We start from the raw sequence: 18,814 nt of genomic DNA, 5'->3' as shown, positions 1-18,814 counted from the left end.
CAGGCTGATGAAACCTCGCCACCTAGTGGTAACATGCTCCTCTTGAACTTGTTGACCACCTGAGGCCACATATATGAATTGACCCATTCTTGGACTTTTTCTTTAAACTTTCACCAACACAACTTACTTAAATTTTAAATCCCGTGGGATCCGTCGGCGCCAGACTGAACTAATCGCACTTGATCGCAGTCGCAGCTTGAAGGTTCTTGTCTGTGGCGATGTCGTCATCGGAGACGGCGTGGGAGAGAGGCAAAATCCTCAGTCTCACTTCTCCCTCGACAGTGTGATGTCCAATCCTTCTCATCAATCGCACCCTTTCGCCCGATTTCGTCAACGACTGGGATCGACTTTGGAGAGCGGCGTAGTCTTCAGGACCCTGCTGTGGTGTCGTGTGTGTGTGTGTGTGTGTGTGTGTGTGAGTGTGTGTGTGTGTGAGTGTGTGTGTGTGTGTAAAAAAAAAATAGTCCAAATCCTGGCTTCAGGGTATTGAGGGGAGGAAGTGAGGAGGATGGCTGCGAGGGATGAAGGGATGAGAGGATGGGGGAGGGAGGTGAGGCTGGAGAGGAGGCCAAAGGGGAGATGAGGTTTTAGGATTGGGGATCAGTCTGAGAGTGTCAGTCTGGCTGATTGTCTGTCTATCTGGCACTGCAAAGCTCTCTCTCGCCAAGCCTGAAAGCTCCTCTGCTTACTCCCCTCTGTGTCTTCCCAAGATACCACTGTTTTCAGTAACACACTCACTGTTTCTTTTTCTCAATTGTTTTTTTTTTTCCTTCCCGTTTTGATCACCAGACCTCTGCCCTGCATACAGTATGTGATACATATTTAGTAGAAATCCCTAGCCTTCAATATGTACGTATATTTTTTTTGATGCATGGATTTTATGTTTCACCTGCTCACATTTTAATATCCGAGAATAAGAATCAGTGTAATTCGAAAAATTGCTTGAGGGATTCCAAAAAAAAAAAATCGAAACAAAGAAATTAATTATTTTCTTCCTTAAAGCTCCACGACGATTCAATATTTTTTATGGAAACAAAGGATTATATTGGTGTGTGAAGCTCAAATGTGAAGTAGGCAATTAGAATCGCAGAGTCCACAGAAAAACGTTTTCTGCATCTTTCCAACAGTGAAACAGTTTGACCAAGACGATTGGAACAGTCCCACTGAGCTGTTGGGTGACGAGTTTTAGATCAAACATCTTGGCGAAGTAAACAACTTTTCATGTATGGTTTTACAGACTTTTACTGCGGCTTTATCAAGAACTAGATAGATTTTGTGGCGTTGGTGCAAATTTGCCAAAAACGCCTTCGTTTTTCACGTTCAATCCAAAATGGCGGCCTTCCTGTAGGATTTACAGGACACTTGTCATCGACTTTTATTTACGGCACAACCTAATGAAGGTGTGTACCAAGTTTTGTTCGTGTACGTTAAACCTGACAGCAGATGACCTACTAGGACTTTTTTGCAACTGTTTGCACCAAGCTTTTTCACCGAACCTTTCAAATATGTACATTTTCCCCAAAGATTGATGTGGTTGCAAAAAAATTGTGAGTTTTGGGGCATGGGAAAGGATACTATAGATGTGAGATAGAATATTTGCATATGTATACTGGGTGAATGGCTAAACTGTGTGGTCATCAATATTTTAGAAAGGTGTGGAAATTACAAAAGCTGACCACAGCAAAGAAGATGCTGGGTTTGATTTCCTCCCACCATCAGACACATTCGGTCAGATTGGTCCCTTGAATTGCAGAGACTAAAAATCATATTTTAGCTGTATGGCACACACACAAGGGATAGGGAATGAGAAAAGGAAAGAGTCTGGAGGGGCTGAGATAACATCATATAAAGACGTCATGTGTTTGTCAGTGTTGATATTAATGGCAACGGAGACGGATGCATTTTAGTCTAGTGTAAAAATAACGCTACCCGAGAACTCCATTAGGAGATCTGAGAGTGCAGCTCACTAAAGACGAGCATGTAAAGCCATCACGGTGTATATGTATATAAATATCAGTATAAATTTGGTGTTATACCCAGCCCTAGTCAGAATACAAAAATAGGTAAGATTTGCAGTTGACTTGCTGGACTTGCCTGCATTGCCTTGAGAGTTGTAGCTTATTTTGAGAAGTCTGAGGCTTAGCTTTGCCTCCGAGTGTATTATCTGCAAAATCCTGAAGGCATCGCCACTCAGTGAAACACTGAGTAAGGCTGCATTTTTATTGCCCACAAGCATTTTCTAAGACTTTAAGGTGCAGTTTTCCGCTACCACCAGCTGGTGTCCCCATCCCTCCACTGATGCTTTGGAGACGCGAGCCTCAACTCCATGCTGGTGGTAATAGTCTCCAACCTTGTCAACCTCCTCCCCCTGCTTTTTTTTTTCTCTCCACACAGCGCCTCCATCACTGTACGCTTTAATTGTTTCCTGAAGTTTACTGGTTTGTTTTTCGAAAAAGAAAGGAGACAGTCGTTATTCATGCAGTATACAGGCGAAAGAAAGAAACAACAAAAAAAAACAAAAAAACCGAGGCGCCACCCCGGCAGAATGACACGGTTTGACAAATGTTTGGAGGTTAAAAATGGGAGGTATTGTGATACGGGAGCAGCAAGAGTGAGCGAAACGTGGGTGTGAGAAGAACTGACAGTGGGAGGGAGGTGAAGGTAGGAGGAGTGAGAGGAAATGAGTGTGGAGGAGATCTTTGGCAGGGGGAGGTGAGTCAGGTGTGTCTGTTATTGGAGAAAGAGAAGATGGTTAGGCTTCATTGCTTCCTTGGCAGTCCATCCTCTTGAGATTGGTCTATAAACATAGAGTGTGTGTGTGTGGGTGCTGTATTTGAATCAGTCGACTTATCGCTGACCGCTTCTTTTTCATCATCTCTCCGTCGACGCGGTATTTACAGATGCACGTCTCACAGTTAAACAACTCTCTCTTTCGTGACCCCAAACTAGAAGTAAAACAATTAATTACTGTTAACTCATAGCTGGGTTATAATTATATACAATGCGGCGACAACGCTTCACACACACACACACACACACAGTTTCTCCTTTCCTCACCTTCTCTTTAACTTCTATCTAAATTTAGATAGAGAAGGCAGGGAGATATTAGTGTGACGCTCCTGGGGAGAGGAATGCACAAGGCTGGCTGTCGGTAATTAGGTTGAGCCACTTCTTGCCACTGTTAACATCCTGCTTTAATATGAGAAGGACCCCTCGGTGACCCTTGTAGGTATCTTCATTTCTTCATAATGTCTCTCTTTCCCACACCCCCACACCCCCTCCTCCCACCTCCCTCTCTTTCCCTTCCTTTGTTTCATCTGCTCCTGGTCTGCGGTGATTATGGATTTATGTTTTTGTTCCCTCTCCATACTTTTCCCTATTTTTTTTTTTTACAAGTGTATCTCGCCTCACGGTTTCCATTCTCTTTCTTTCAGTCCTCACCTGAGACTTTAATGCACCACTAAAATTAGGGTCATGCATCTCTCCCTCTCTTAGAGGATAATTTGCAACTCCATACATCAGCTACAATACGGTTCAGGGAAGTTTTAATTATGGAACGTTTTGATGCAATTTAGATGCCGTACACTTCTTAAATATACGTGCTATATAGAAGGAAAGAGTCTGGAGGGGCTGAGATAACATCAGATAAAGACGTCATGTGTTTGTCAGTGTTGATATTAATGGCAACGGAGATGGATGCATTTTAGTCTAGTGTAAGAATAACGCTACTCGAGAACTCCATTAGGAGATCTGAGAGTGCAGCTCACTAAAGACGATCATGTAAAGCCATCAGTGTATATATATATATATATATATATATATGTATGTATGTATGTATGTATGTATGTATATATATGTATATATATGTATATATATATATATGTATATGTATATATATATATATATATATATATATATATATGTATGTATGTATGTATGTATGTATATATATGTATATATATGTATATATATATATATGTATATGTATATATATATATATATATATATATATATATATATATATATATATATATATATATATATCAGTATAATCAGTATAAATCTGGTGTTATACCCAGCCCTAGTCAGAATACAAAAATAGGTAAGATTTCAGCTGCAAATTAGACAAAGCTAAACCTGCAGTTGCTTACTTCCAGATTGAAAGACAAGAGAATTTTATTTCCTTTCATTTAAAAAAAAAAAATCAAATAAAAATGTATGACACATGAATCATTTCAGAGCTACCTACCTGTCATTGTGTTTACTTTGGCACTGAAATTACCATTGGACACAGTTTTGTGTGTCAACTCGGTATATACCAGCATTTTAGAGGCATCCTTTCTCTTATTCTATAATGTCTTAAGTAGGACTGCGATGATTAATCAATTGACTACTAAATGAATCGCCAGCTATTGTGATAGTCCAGTGTTTCCCAATCCTGGTGCCCAGGGAACACTGCCCTTGCATGTTTTAGACGTTGCCCTGCTCCGACACACCTGATTCAGAAGATGAACAGCTCATTATCAGGCTTCTGCAGAGCTCGATGACGAGCTGACCATTTGAATCGGGTGTGTCGGAGCAGGGCTATGTCTGAAACATGCATGGAAATAATCAACGGATGAATCTGTTTTTTCGAGAAGTAAACTGAACATGAAGGTCGATCAGCTATAGTGAGGAGCTTCCAGTTGCTCCAGAGACAGCATAGTACACTGTATATATTTCCATGCTCCTTCCATTTGCCAAGGTTTTTTTGAATTCATAACTTTTCACTGCCCATCAGTCCGTCATCCATCCATTGTATATTCCCATGCTCCTTCCATTCACTTTGTCTTGCCATGGTTTTCTGAATTCAAATCTTTTCTCCATCCGTCCATTCATCTGTCCTATCTATCTGTAGCTTTACTTGCTCCCTCCACAAACTTATAGTTAGTTTTCTTTTATCCATACATCCAGCCATCCATCCGTCTGTCCACCCATCAATTGTATCTTCCCTCACTATTCCCTCGCTCTCCATTTCCCCCCTAATCCTATTCTTTGTCTTTTAAATTCAAAATTTTTCCATCCCCCTTCCATTCACTTTGTCTTCTCCATGGTTTTGAATTCTAACCTTTTATCTATCCATCCATCCATCCATCCATCCATCCACTTTGCCTTCTCCATACTTTTTTGAAATATAACCTTTTCACTGCCCGTTTGTCCATCCATCCATCCATCCATGCACCCCTGCTCTGTCACCCAAACCGACTGCTATATTTTTGGCTGTATAGTCTATAGAAATAGGCCCGTGTGGATGACAGGGTCATGGACTTAATTAAGAACAGTGAGAGAGGAGTCAAAAGTTCACTCCTTTCCCTCCGTTCGTCCTTCCCCTCCCCCCTCCCCCCGTTTACTTCGCACTCTGTGTCATTGGAGGATATGACCGAGGAGATAAAATCGAGCAAATGTACAGTGTTGCACACGGCGTTCACTCCAAGACTGCAGACGATCAAAATTCTGGTCCAGCCTGCAGAAGAGCAACAGAGAGCAAAAAAAAAAAGAGACACGTCTGTTTTTTGAATTCTTTGCAATGATAATGACATTATGGACATGAATAATGTAATGTCTGCAACGACCTAGCCTTTTTTTTCATTATAACCCAGCGATTTTCACATCACTGCAAGAGCATAATGTACTGTCCCCAGTCACTCTACTGCGAGAGCATTATAATCAGATGTTCTTTGCATTTTCCAACCACTTTAAAGACATTTCTCTGTTACATTTGTCACCTCATGGATTGCATACTGATCCAGCGACTGTTCTGTTCACTCCCAGCTTCGTTAAAAGTGATAATATTTAAGTTTGATTCTCTTCTTTTTTTGCCCCCACTGTCTCTTTCTCACATCGACAATGACCCACTACTTTAATTGCCATTGTCAGGGGAGACTGTAAAGAGGGTCATGAAGCCTCTAGTGCAACATCCTCCTTATTTGGATGCCTCCACTAGAGTTGCTGGGGGAAAACATGGGGTAATGAGACAATACACACATACACAGAAAAATCCCACTTTACCCAACAAGCACTTCCTGTGCCTTACCCAAATCCCCAGCACAGCGTCTGTGTCTCATTTTAAACATTTCACAGGTTTGTTTTCAGCATGTAGATTTGTTTTATTATATCTCCTAACACGGAGATGACCCCGGTGAATTATGGTTTTTGTTCTCATAGGCTTCTTTGATTAAATGTGGGTTTATTTTGGTCGATAATTACTCTTCATCTGCATTTTAGTATTTATGTTGTTTTTAGCCTTAGTGTCAAAGATCAGATCAGTGCAAACGAGTGCCTGCTTGGTAGATTTGTCTGCAGCTCATATGAAAAAAAGTTTGCTTATGTTCCTGCAGCAGTTCGTTGATTCAAATGCTTCTCATCCAAGAGCTCTGTGCCATTTATCAAAGTTATTGTTTGAAAGCAAACAGGGGAAGCTATTTCAGCAAATAAATTTGACGCTGTATTGATGGGTTATGGCTCTCGTTTGAGGATACCTGTCAGTGGCTTTTCAAATTGAAAGTGATTGTAGCTGACGGCGAGACAACTCAGAATCACGCATTCCACTGATGCAGCGGTGTGCTGGAAAACGGTAATTGTAGTTCTACGGAGGCAGATGATAAGAACAAGCATCAATAACATTATCGGCATGCATGAAGCTGTGTGTCTGTGCGCTTGCTCGTCTTCATATATCTATTTGGAGTGTGTGTTTGCAGCTTTTATATCTATGTTTATGTGTCTCTCCGTTGCAGGAGATGTACTCCAAAGGAATGATCCTGACCAGTGCTATCAGACACTTGCGAGGACAGGGTGACAACAAGTTTGAGGTGGTCACCTCCCTGCGGACATTCGTATTCCGGGCTGAAAGAGAAGGTACAACAAGTGGATATTTTCACCTTTTTCTTTCCAGTTTTTCACAGCCATCTATCTGCTCGCTGTTCTGTTCTTTCTGCTTGTCAGTCTGCCTCGGTTGCTCTGACCATCTGATTCCCTGTCTGGCCTTGTTTCTCTCCCTCTCTTCCTTCTGTTTCCTCGTCTACCCCTTCCTCTCTGTTTGTCTCTCTCAGTCTTGCCTCACTCTCTTGCTCTCTTTGTCCACATGCAGTTTTCTCTCTGACATTTATTTTTTGCTGCTGCTCTCCCATACAAAGGACAGCGCCCAGTTTGGAGGATGTAAATTAGTTGAACAATCTTTCTTGCATTTGTAAGTTAAAAATCCATTGTGTTAGAATGACATTTAATAGTGAGACATTCTGGGAACTACTGTATATCCCACTCTCCTGCTCTCGTTTCCTCCTAGGTTTATGCATCAGATTTAATTAGGCGTAGCTGCTCTTCTTTGTTTGCATAGTAAGTGAAATGTACATCCATTAAGCCTGCTGTAGAAACATGTGGGCACAAGGTGCCTCTGTAAAGCAAAGCCCTTTCCCAAAGTGCATATAAAAGACTTGTGGTTGGAACTATTTCGATTTCAGAAACTACACAGTTCTCAAGGGATGACGTCACTCCCAGTTCCAACTTCAGAGTTTTGATGCAAGTGGAAGGCGGTATTATTAAGGCTACAAAAACATGATGCGCCTATACAAACAGGGGTGTCCAAACTTTTTTTTATAGAGGGCCAGATGTGATAATGGCAATGTAAACTAATCTAAGCCACACAGGGATGAACAAATGGGAAAAACCCCCATTATCCTGCCTTTCCTTCACACATAGTAAGTGGTGAATGCACGTACCTGTCTGTCATGGCCGGGATGCGAACTCTTGACTCAGAGCGTAACTCCTTACCAGCGGGGGGCGACGTGTGCCAGGGCCGATTTTCTGTCTCAGTCCATCCCTGGCCATAAATAATAGATCATAAAACTGGAGCTGTGGGCTATGAAAAAAAATCTGACATGACCCGCGGGCTGGACTTTGGACATACCTGTTATAGGTATTATATTTTATTTCTGCTAATACATCATTTTAAATATTACACACTACCTGTAAATGGTGAGCTTTGCTCTCTTGAGCGCAAGCAAAATTCAATGACATTGTCAGCAGTGGTCAGATCTTTTGCATTTGGCTTTACCATTTATTAGGACTCATGGATGTACTTGTGTAAACTGGTGTTCTTTCTCTATAGCTTTTATAACTAATAGTCAAATCTTAGCTTGCAGTCTCTATGACGGTCACGAGAACCCTGACTTGAGCTTTTTGTGCAAGTCGTACATCACTTTCAGAAATAGCAAGTCTAAAGTACAGTACAGTATTTGTTTATACCCTGTACATTCCCTTTGAATGTGATGCTTTATGGTGCTCGGGGGAATATGAAGTCAATCTGTAAGGTTCGAGTAAATGAAGAAACTCTCAGATCTCATGAACTGTCCTTTTTAATTATCTCCTTCCTCTCCTCATTCCCCTGTCAGACAAAATGGAGTTGGAGTCGTCACTGCTTATTGTCTTTCAGCGAGAAGCTTTGTCTGCGTCGGGCCTTAATGAGAGAGCAAAGAGACACTCTCCAATCCTTACCTCCTGCCTGTTTGATGGCAGTCCATTAGGCAGCTGAGATCAAGCTGCTCTTTTACTAATCAAGGTCCATATCTGGGAGGTCAGATACTGGCCACTCTTTGATTCATGCCAATGAGCGAAATTGGAGAAATTGAATTTTGCATGATTACTGTGTTGAGTGCCTTGAGAACAGACTGAACTCAAAGCTCTGTATCGACAAGATCATGGAGACCTCAATGCCAGTTATTGACATATTGACATCTGCTGAGCTAGGAATAGAATCATCGATATTTGACCCACCCATCGCTGGTACTGAGCATCAACTTATTGCACTTGATGAAAAACTGTACTGGATGTGCATTTATCAATGCTTAGTTTAAAAAATAGATGTGATAATAATACATCAGACCGGACTTATGACATTACTTTGAATAATTTATTGCATGCCAGAACTGAAATGGTTAAGGAATAATGGATGCAGAAAAATAATCTAGACGCAGTTGGATTGTTCTTTAGCGAGGCTATTAATGGTCAAAAGCTTCAGCTACCACTACTACGCACTGTTTGATTTTTTTTTTCTCCACAAATGGCCAGTCATAAAGGCTTTTGTGAATCATTGTTAATATTCAGAAGAAGCTTGTCATTTGAGGTTTGCAGCAATATGTAAAAAGGCATTATAGAAAGCTTTAATCACTTGCCTGACATACATGTTGGCAATAATGTAAAAATTGGAAACATGAGGCTAGGAGTGTCATGGGGGCTGTCACCCCCTCTTGATGAGGTTATGCAACTGCAAGGACAACATTATAATTTAAAGGACTCCTATTATACCCTCTTTCTCCAAGTTACACTAGTTCCCTGGTGTCCTAATGAACATGTCTGTGACATGCTTTGAAATACCATAAGGATGAAGCACCACAGCAGTTCAATCACCCTGCCAAAACAGCCCTGCTCAGAACACTCTGTTTAGTAGCATAAGTAGCAGTTAGCATTTGGAAAAGTGCAGGCTCTAGCAGGCACATTGCCGTCATATATAACATGTATCCACTGGACAGTTAAATCCTTTGAGGCTGGAAGTTTGTGTAGAACTCTGTGCTGCACTGTGGAGCCAAGAATAGAACTTTTTGGGGTTCCGGTTTTCGGATAACATTGCCCTCGCCAGCACTCTCACGTTCGGGAGAGTGTCGCCAAAGTGAAGCTCAACATCAACATCGCGCATTTCATCTCCTGTACTTAGACTGAGGAGGACCACAAAAATATGAGTGAGTCATCTTTTTTCACACTTTGGCGACACTTTGGTAGGGCCTCCAGAGTCCCACATATAAGGATTTAAATGATTAAAAAGTTGATTTTGCATAATATGTCCCCTTTTATGACCCATTATTATAACTTTCAGTTTCTGATATTATAGGAGCTTTGTGATATGCTGCTTTAATATCACAACATATAAATGCATATTAAGTCATTGAAAGATCACTGCTGTACTGCTTTTAATATCATATAGAACAGCCGTTCCCAAACCAGCCCATTGTGAAATATCTTTCCCGGCCCACCAAATCTTTAAATCATAAAAACAATGCACAGAAGGCTATAAGATGCAGTATTTCTGTTAATGACTTCTTTTACTTTGAATCAGGCCTAGGATACAAAACAAAGCCGCCACTCTATGCAAAGCTATCCTTTAAACGAATAAGAGATATTTTGCACTCATTTACAACGCTGAAAATTAAACGCCTTTGGATTTATTTATTGCCGTGACCTCTCGTGGCCCTCCTGCAGTACTTTTATGGCCCAACAGGGAGCTGCAGCCCATACTTCATTGATCGAGACTAAATCTCAGCACACGTTTCTCTGCTTCCAGCCTCCCTGAATGCAGGACTTTGTTTGACCCTGCGAACGCACACATTATTAAGAAGACTGTGCACCTTGCAAAGTCTGGTCAAACAAAAATGTATACAGAATACATTTCAACTCTACCTGAACTGCAAGACTTTCTCTGTCTGTTTACCTTGATGTTTGTACAGTTGGGTGTCTGTAGACTCCTCACTGTATAGCCGCGAGTCAAAACGAGTGTAGCAAGTCGATTCTTCTCACTATCATTTCTCTTGCATAATTATTTTTCTCTCTTTTAACAAGTTTTTCAGTCGTTTGAGCTCATCATTCTTAACAGATGCAATTTATTTTCTGTTTGCCCGGGCTTTGACCCTGTTAATGAAGCGTCAGGAATAGTCATCACTTTTCATCAACTTATTTCCTCTGTTGCAGCCAAATTAGAAACTCAAACTGGAGTAACTGAAACACACAGAACTGCCATTTACTACTTTTTTTTTTTTAATTAAATAAAATGTGCCCAATTCAGAGTAAATGCTGAAAAACATTGTAATTAACATATACACTTTTCTAGCGATAATCCCTTTCACAACTGTCCATTTGATACAAAAGTGGCTGAGATCACATTTTCCCCCATTCTGATCTTGGGTGTAAATCGATGCATCTGTCTTGTATCGGCACTAATTTGTATTCAGTATGTCCTCTGCTGCAACATGACTGGCTGAAAGAATAACTGCATGAATAAACAGGTGATGTCTGCAGGTGTTCTTATATACAACACATTTATGGATAAGTTGGGACAAATCCAATTTTGATCAAATTATATTTTGACAAGAAAACCAGCAACCTCACAGCATGAAGGTTGCTGGTTTGCTTCCCGGTCTGGGTCTTTCTTTGTAGAGTCTACCACGGTTTCCTCCCATATCTCCAAAAACATTCATCCATTATCTACCACTTTATCCTCTACGGTAGGGTCATGGGGGGTGCTGACATTGGGTGATAGGCGATGTCCAATTAACCGAATCCCCATATTGCATGTTTTTGGACTGTGGGAGGAAGCCAGAGAACCCGGAGAAAACCAACGCACACGGGGTGAACATGCAAACTCCATGCAGAAAGGCCTTTGTTCCAACTGGGGCTCGAAACCAAGGTGTGAGTGTGTGACTGAATGTCACACACTCACCCCACCTTTTCGCTCTATGTCAGCTGGGATTGGCACCACAACAGCCCTGTGACCCGATACAGCGGTAGACGATGAACAAATGAATGTATTTTGAGAATTTATACATTAACGTGAATCTTGCAACACGCACTCAAAAAGTTGGGACAGCTTGTAAGAATGAACTTGTTTGGACACTTCACTGTTCTGGAAGGTTCCATCATTTCTAGGTTCACTGAAGGCTTAGATTATGTAAGCAAGGATGGGTTTGGGCTCGCTACGTTGTGCCAATCTTTGTGGGAGTTGAAATGCAATGTTTCTCAGGACAGCATTGCCAAGAATTTAGGTCTTTCACAATTCATAGTACACGGTATTGTGAAAATGTTCTGAATGTGCATGAACACCGAGCCCTCAGGGAGTATATTATTGGTCGCGTCTTTGGAAATGGGGGGTTTGTTAGCATTATTAAATGAATGTATTTAATAATATTCTTTACCCAGCTGAAATATTTCATCATATGTTCTTTTAATAGGACTGTGCATCACCATCGTTGATTAAATGTAGCTGAACAACCAACGGCTGTCTCACCACACTCGACACCAGCTAGTCTCGCTCTCTCCGACGATTTAACACATCATCATATTGATGACTTGACACCTTTTTTTTCTTTCTCCTTTCCCATTTATGAGTTGTGAATCTTCAGCAGTGTCGTTCATCACCCTGTCCGCTGCTAGATCATCATACGTCACACTCGGCCGTCTTTACAAGAGCTTTGGGGGGGGGGGGGGGGGGTGAGATTCAAAGGTGGCCTCTGATCTCGCCTGGGATCAGTGGGTGGCTGAGGAAAAAAAAAAGGGGGCTGGGAAAGGGGGAAGATAGAAGAAGGAGGAGAAAACTTGGCCTCATCACCTCATGCAACTTTAAACAGGCCCACTTGCCTTGTGCTGGAGAGTCATCAATCTTTGGGGAAACGCACGAAAAAGACGGAGGGAAAGGGAAGTGAGTAGGATAGTGAAGTGCATTTAAGGAGCTGCAGGGCTGATGCTCTAGGGGTGGGTGTGTGTGTATGAGGGGGTGGGGTGGGGGGGGGGGGTGATGGAGTGATGGTCAGAAGAGTGTTGGAGAGCACCAGGGGGCATCCGGGAAGGTTAAAGGAAGATGGGATCGGAGCAACGCGGGGATTAAAAAGCGATGGGAAGAACAGGAATGATAGAGCGAGACGAGCGCGCTCGGTGCGAAAAAAACAACTGAGAGGTAACGACAGAGACAGCAGGGAGAGATGAAAAGGGCAGAGTGAGGATGGAGCAGAGGAGGGAGAAGTGAGTGAATAATTGAAGGCCACCGGAGAGAGTGTGTGCACACGGCTGACGGCTGATTCTCCACTTGGTCTGCAGGTGGCCTCTTCCCTCAGGTCCTGTCAGCTTGAGCGAGGAGAGATGGAAGGAAGGCGGAAGGTGGGCAAGGGGAGAAGAAAAGAGAAGGAGGGATGGGGAGTGGCAAGATGTTGGGGAGAAGAAAGCAAGAGGCAAGGAGAGTTTGGCAGGAAGAGAGTGATGGAAAACAGTCGGGACGTGGAGAGAGGTGTTTGTGAGGGGATGCGGGTAAACACGCCGCGAGAAAGAAGTTGGAATTAATTGTGAAAAGAAGTGTTGATGATTTGTATTCCGCCCGTTGCCCTTTCCACAAACCTGCTTGTAACACATCTCGGATTTTGTCTGAGATGACAGGAAACGGAGTTAAAGTGGAGAAAAGCTGTAAAGGAAGAAAATAAAATGGTTGGGAACAGGCCAAGAGAGAAAATGCTGACAAAATATTAAGTCAGGAGGATACAGAGTGGGAGTAGAGTTGTACAAACTGCAGAACATATTTCAACTGCCATTTTTCACATGTTCGCAAACAGTGGTCTATTTTCACCGACCAAAAGCCTGATAATTAGAAAACATTAAGCAGCATTAGCAAGTTTGGAGTTGTGTTCCTGCCATCAGATTTTCTTTTTTTTTCTTTTTTTTTTATAGTTCTACTATTTCTGTGTCTATCCTCTCTTGAAACAAGCATTTGACTATTAAGCAGCCTCATTTGATTATTACCATCAATGAACATTTTCCTGAGGAGATAACGGTCTCAATAGTGAGTTACAGGTCTTCTCCAAACAGACATGGTGTTGATATTGTAAATTTTGTTAACATTTAGAGGCAAATGTATATATGTGTAATGTGTCATATGTGTATGACACATTATGAGTGGACACCAGTGTGGTTGACGGCTAGGAGTCTTCAAGCTTCATAATGGGATTTAGTTTTTCAACCGGAAGCCTATAGCTACTTTTTACTGTGGTCTATTATTATCTTTTAGAGAAGCCAGTGTAAGTTAGTATATTTAGCATTAGTCACTATGAAGTTGGGGAAATATGTGTTGTGTTCCAAGCCTGTTGAGAGAAATAAGCACTCAGACTCTTCCAGAGTGTCCGCCTGTTCATCCCCTATCTCTGGAAGTAAGGGTGTTAACTTGGAGCAGCCACAGCTGGTGCCCAAGAGGTAAAATCTCCCCTGCGCTTCCCCCACCGCTGTCCAGAAGCACAGCAGGAAAGTTAACAATATACTCAACTACAATTATGTCGTTTATACATACAGTAATACCTATTTTATTCGCTCCCACTTTAGTTTCAGGAATACTTTATACAGTAAATGTGTAGTAAAATCATTTCTAGATCTTGAAATGTTCCAATCATATATGACATACTAGAAGTTTTAGTTCCAGATATTTGTGACTAAATGTTTTGTACCTTTGTAGATCCACTGTGATCTGCAAGTCGCAATGCACATGTGTAAATGGTAAAGTCAAGAATTACATTTTCAGGTTTTTCATAATGTTTTGCAAGGATTCATTAAATGTAAAAGTAGAAAAGCACTCAGAGAGCGCAGACCTCTCCCAAGGCAACTCAGCCCCCCTTTTAAACCTACTGTTAGCATTGATATTTTGGCAACATATACAGATATTTGAGCCTAATCATTTAGGGGGAAAATGCTGTGAAAAAGTTGTTAGCGCGCCTGGGTCAGACAGCGAGTGTTGTAACCAGTCATCGCGTCCACAGCTCACGCCCAAAATGTAATCATTTGTTCCTGGTCCCATTGCGGACATTTCCTGAAAATGTTATCCAAATCCGTCCGTGACTCTTAGAGTTATGTTGCCAATTAACAGACAGACAAACAAACAAACTCTGGCGAAAAACATAACCTCCTTGGCGGCGGTAACACAACAACCAATTGGAGTTCTTGTTGTGATTAAACTGCTCTGTATTTGACCCCTGACTTACAATGAGTATGGGTTAGACTAGAGTATGACTGAAGACGCTTCCTGTCCCCGCCTGCCCCTGCGCTGCTGCTATAATACACACAAACGGTCCCTCAGTCAGGTCTGATAGTATTGCTTGACAGAACCTGTTTTCAGATGAAGGAAGCTGCATACAAATAATATCCATAATTGTAAGCAAGTAAAAGCAAGTAACAGAAACCACTGAAATGTACGCACTGCAGCTTTAAGAGTTTTTTTTTTTAAACTGCACTCAGAGGTGAGAACACGTTTGCAAGCTATATGAACTCTGTTGGCAAATGTGCTTGTGTGTTTTTGTGCCAGACTGTGTGCACAAATATAAATTCATACGAGGCAAATTCTGGCACGAGTCAGATAGCCCACACAGGCGTATGGGCACAATACTGTCTACTTTTTTTGTGTGAAGTTCCTCTCAACCTGCTCCCTCCCATGCTCAGACTGACAGCCAGCACGAAACAGAGATTGGAGAGCGAAAAAGAGAGAGTGAGCGAGAGTGGGAGAGGCATCGACCGACCCTGAATAAAAGAACAGGCAAATAAGTGAGCACAGGACAGGTAATGGAAGTCAGGAAAAACAGGGTGGGAACGAAACAGTAAAGCCTTGTGATGTAAAGGGCAGTCAATAATTGAGAAGGCATTTCATTATTCATACCAGCTCTTTGTGAATTCATATGAATCTGGGGGGCAGAGAGACCAGAGCTCAGTTTGGGACCAGGCAGCGGATACAGTATTTGAGCGCTCGGGGAGAGTGTAGGAATGGGATGGCAAGGAAGACTTTTTCTTCAGAAGTTTGAGATGATGGCAGATTTGTTTGTAGGAAAGGTCAGAGAAGGTCATGGAGTTACAGGCAAGAGGTTGATTAAGGTACAGTTTCCAACAATATCAGGTTGTACAGTTAATGGTTGCAGAATGATTGACAGGTCGCTGAAAAGTCCCCCCCACACCTACCCCTGGTTAGGCAGCGTGTCACTGTGGAAGTCACGGAATCACTAAGATGGCTCTGTCAGCGCAGAAAGGAAGAAAAAAAAAACATTCTAATGAGTGGGAAACTCCTAATTAAGCGTTTTCATCCTCTAATTACCTCGTGTGAACCATTGCGAATAAGTATAATGACAAAAGGAGGGGGAAAAAAAAGAATTGAAGACAGTCGTACCTGACCCAAATAGACTTGAGGATAATTACGGCAAGAGTGGTCAAACTGGCAAGACCTGAACAGAGAGATATAGCGATACCTGAGGAGGCGCGACGAGCCTCCAATTAACAAGCGCCCGTGGTCAAAAAGAGCAGCAAAGACGTGCCCGCTTTGGGTTTTTTTTTCAGCTGCACTTAATACTTTTTATAACTTACTAGTAGGATACTTTGCTTAGAAGCTATCAAGAAGGAAGGACTGTTGCAGGATTGTTGATCGAGAAGAAGTGATTTTGCGTTCCTAATAAACTGGAGATGGATTTTTAGATCTTGGAGGTTACCCATGTGGGCTCAGAGGAGATAGATGTGAAGGGGTGCCTTCAAAGTCTGTTCGTCTGTGGCCTTGTTCTTTAGAAAAGGGTGAAAAGACAAAAAAAATCCCATCAAGGGGATCAATAATTACCCAACACAAATCCAAACCACATATTTTTCCATTGTTGACCTCCAACATTTTGGTTTGCCCAAAACAATTACAGATATTTCTAGTCGCTTCCTGAGAACACGGTTACATTTATTTTGAGGCACATTATTTTGTTTTGACAAAGAACCGGTACATACTTTATTAAACATGAAATACTCCGTGTAAAGACTTTCAATCTAACCTCGACACTTAAAAGAAAACACATCAGGACCATCAAGTCCTGTGGATCATTCAGATTCATTGTTGTCCAAAAATACATTTCCTGTAAATCATTGGCGCGTGATGCTCTTATGTGCCTTGACAAATATTTCTTGTTCTGACTTTGTCGTTTTGTGTATTTCAACAACACTGTCTGTCAATCTGTCAGAGAAGTGGTTCTTTAGACTTTTGGGATGATGAGCGGATGGTGAAGTTTAAATGTGTCTTTAAAACACTGCCTTGTTCTCAGATCAAGTTCATCTAACTTTTCATATCAGTTGGCAGTTTCTTTCTTGATGTTCTTTATCTGTCGGATGTTTTTTTTTTTTGTTCTGTTCCCGTTTCATATTGAGAACAGTTCCTCCAGAGGGTGCTGCTGTGGACCTGTGAAGATAATGGCAAAGGACAGTTTGCTAAATTTCCCCACTTGAACAGAGATTGTCCTGCCAGAGCTTAGCAACCATAGGTGCAGCTGACCTCTCAAGCTTTGTTTTTTTTTTTCCCCACAGTGCAAAGCGATATATATATGTATGTCACAGCTATTTTATACATACACCTGTTCAAACAATTGTTTGTTTGCACAAACATGTAATCAGCCAATCGCATGGTAGCAACTCTCAAGGTAATTTTTAATGGTGTGATGAACTCTCACTTTTAAAATAAGAATACTTTGTATGTATCTATATATGTATGTATATGTATATGTGTATATGTATATGTATATGTATGTATGTATGTGCATGTATATACCTGCATATGTGTACGTATTTATATATGTGTGTGTATATGTATGTGTGTGTATATATTTCTGTGTATATATATATATATGGTATACATTTATACGCACATACATATGTACACATACACATATATACATACATAATATATATATATGTGCATACATACATATGTATATGTGTATATATGTGTATATATATATTCTGCATCAAAACCATGTGATGCATTGGCACAGCTATTGATTAGCATCAAGATTTTACCTAAGTCAGTGATTCATCCCAATTAGCCGTGTCAAGATTTTCATGGTTTCACGATCTTGACCTTTGAAAGCAAAGGCGGAATTGAGTATTTAACCACGCCCCCAGTGTGACGTCCTGCCAGAGGAGGAAAACATACAATGTTGTAGGCATTGTAACACTACACATTACCTCCTCCCGCTAACACGAAAGCTGCTGCCAACTAAAGGCCACATTATACTTCTCCGACTGCGTATGCGTTATCCGTCTGCGTCACCACGTAGACGCCTCGAGCATTTATACTTCTGCGTCGTGGTGACGGACACTCGCTGCAATTTCCCGCCCGATCAGTAGGGGTCGCTGCGCAAGGTTGTTGTGCTTCTGGCTACAGTGAGCAATGGCGTCCGAGAAAGAAAGAGAGAGAAAGACTGTTGTTGTTGAAACAGTGGCCGTTTCTCACTTTTCTGTGTGACGGAACGCAGTTTTAAGATAATTTGAGGCGAGAAATTGGCCATTTAGAGTCTAAACATGTGTTGTGTGTGTATAGATATGACGTATTTATAGTTCGGCAGCGGCGTTATCGGCGGGGATCAGCTCCGCCTCTGTCAGGACGCCCGGAGCGCACTGAGAGCCGGCACAGAGCAGCTTAGCTCTGCCTGTCCTGAGGACCAATCGCAGCTCTTGCCGTCTCCGTAGTCCCTTGACGGAGTGACGGACACTTAAAAAATATTTCGTGCAGACGGAGACTACGCAGAGGCTCTTCGACAGTATCTGCGTCGACGCAGAGTCTCTACGTAGCCTACGCAGAGCACTTTACGCAGAAGTATAAATTGGGCTTAATAGTAACCATTGTAAACGAACTCGAACCATTGTAAACCTGCTTCTCTAAAATCACTACTACACACAGCTAGTTTGCGTTCCCCGTGAAAATAATGGCGTATTCTATAAATCACGTCAATTGCACAACAAATTGAATGAACCAGAATCGCACAAAAATGATTCCGTGGTGCATTAAATGCGACAACGCACTGTTTTATAATTATATTGCATCTGAAATGCAGCCAATTCTGGTGAATTCACACTCTTGAAGCCATAGGATGACATTGGCAGAGCATGTTAACTGAGGTAGAGAGGAAGTTTTAGATGGCGGGCCTTGTTGGTTGTTGACCAACTTGTTTTCTTTCCCGCTGTTTAATCTCTTTGATAC

General features: G+C 41.7%; 1 protein-coding gene across 1 annotated transcript in view; it reads left to right on the top strand.

Moving 5' to 3' along the window:
- Positions 1–18,814, top strand: part of arap2 (ArfGAP with RhoGAP domain, ankyrin repeat and PH domain 2) — a gene marked incomplete at both ends in the record, with an annotated part of 129,342 nt that overhangs the window by 13,664 nt on the left and 96,864 nt on the right. Inside the window, one exon of the mRNA XM_083905708.1 lies at positions 6,774–6,894. Coding sequence (XP_083761834.1) covers positions 6,774–6,894 — 121 coding nt within the window. The remainder of the gene's footprint in view (positions 1–6,773; positions 6,895–18,814) is intronic.

This window comes from Microchirus variegatus (genome assembly GCF_963457635.1).
Source record: "Microchirus variegatus genome assembly, chromosome: 2".
Classification (NCBI taxonomy): domain Eukaryota; kingdom Metazoa; phylum Chordata; class Actinopteri; order Pleuronectiformes; family Soleidae; genus Microchirus; species Microchirus variegatus.
The sequence above is the reverse complement of the archived record's forward strand: the minus strand, read 5'-3'. Positions and strand labels throughout refer to the sequence as shown.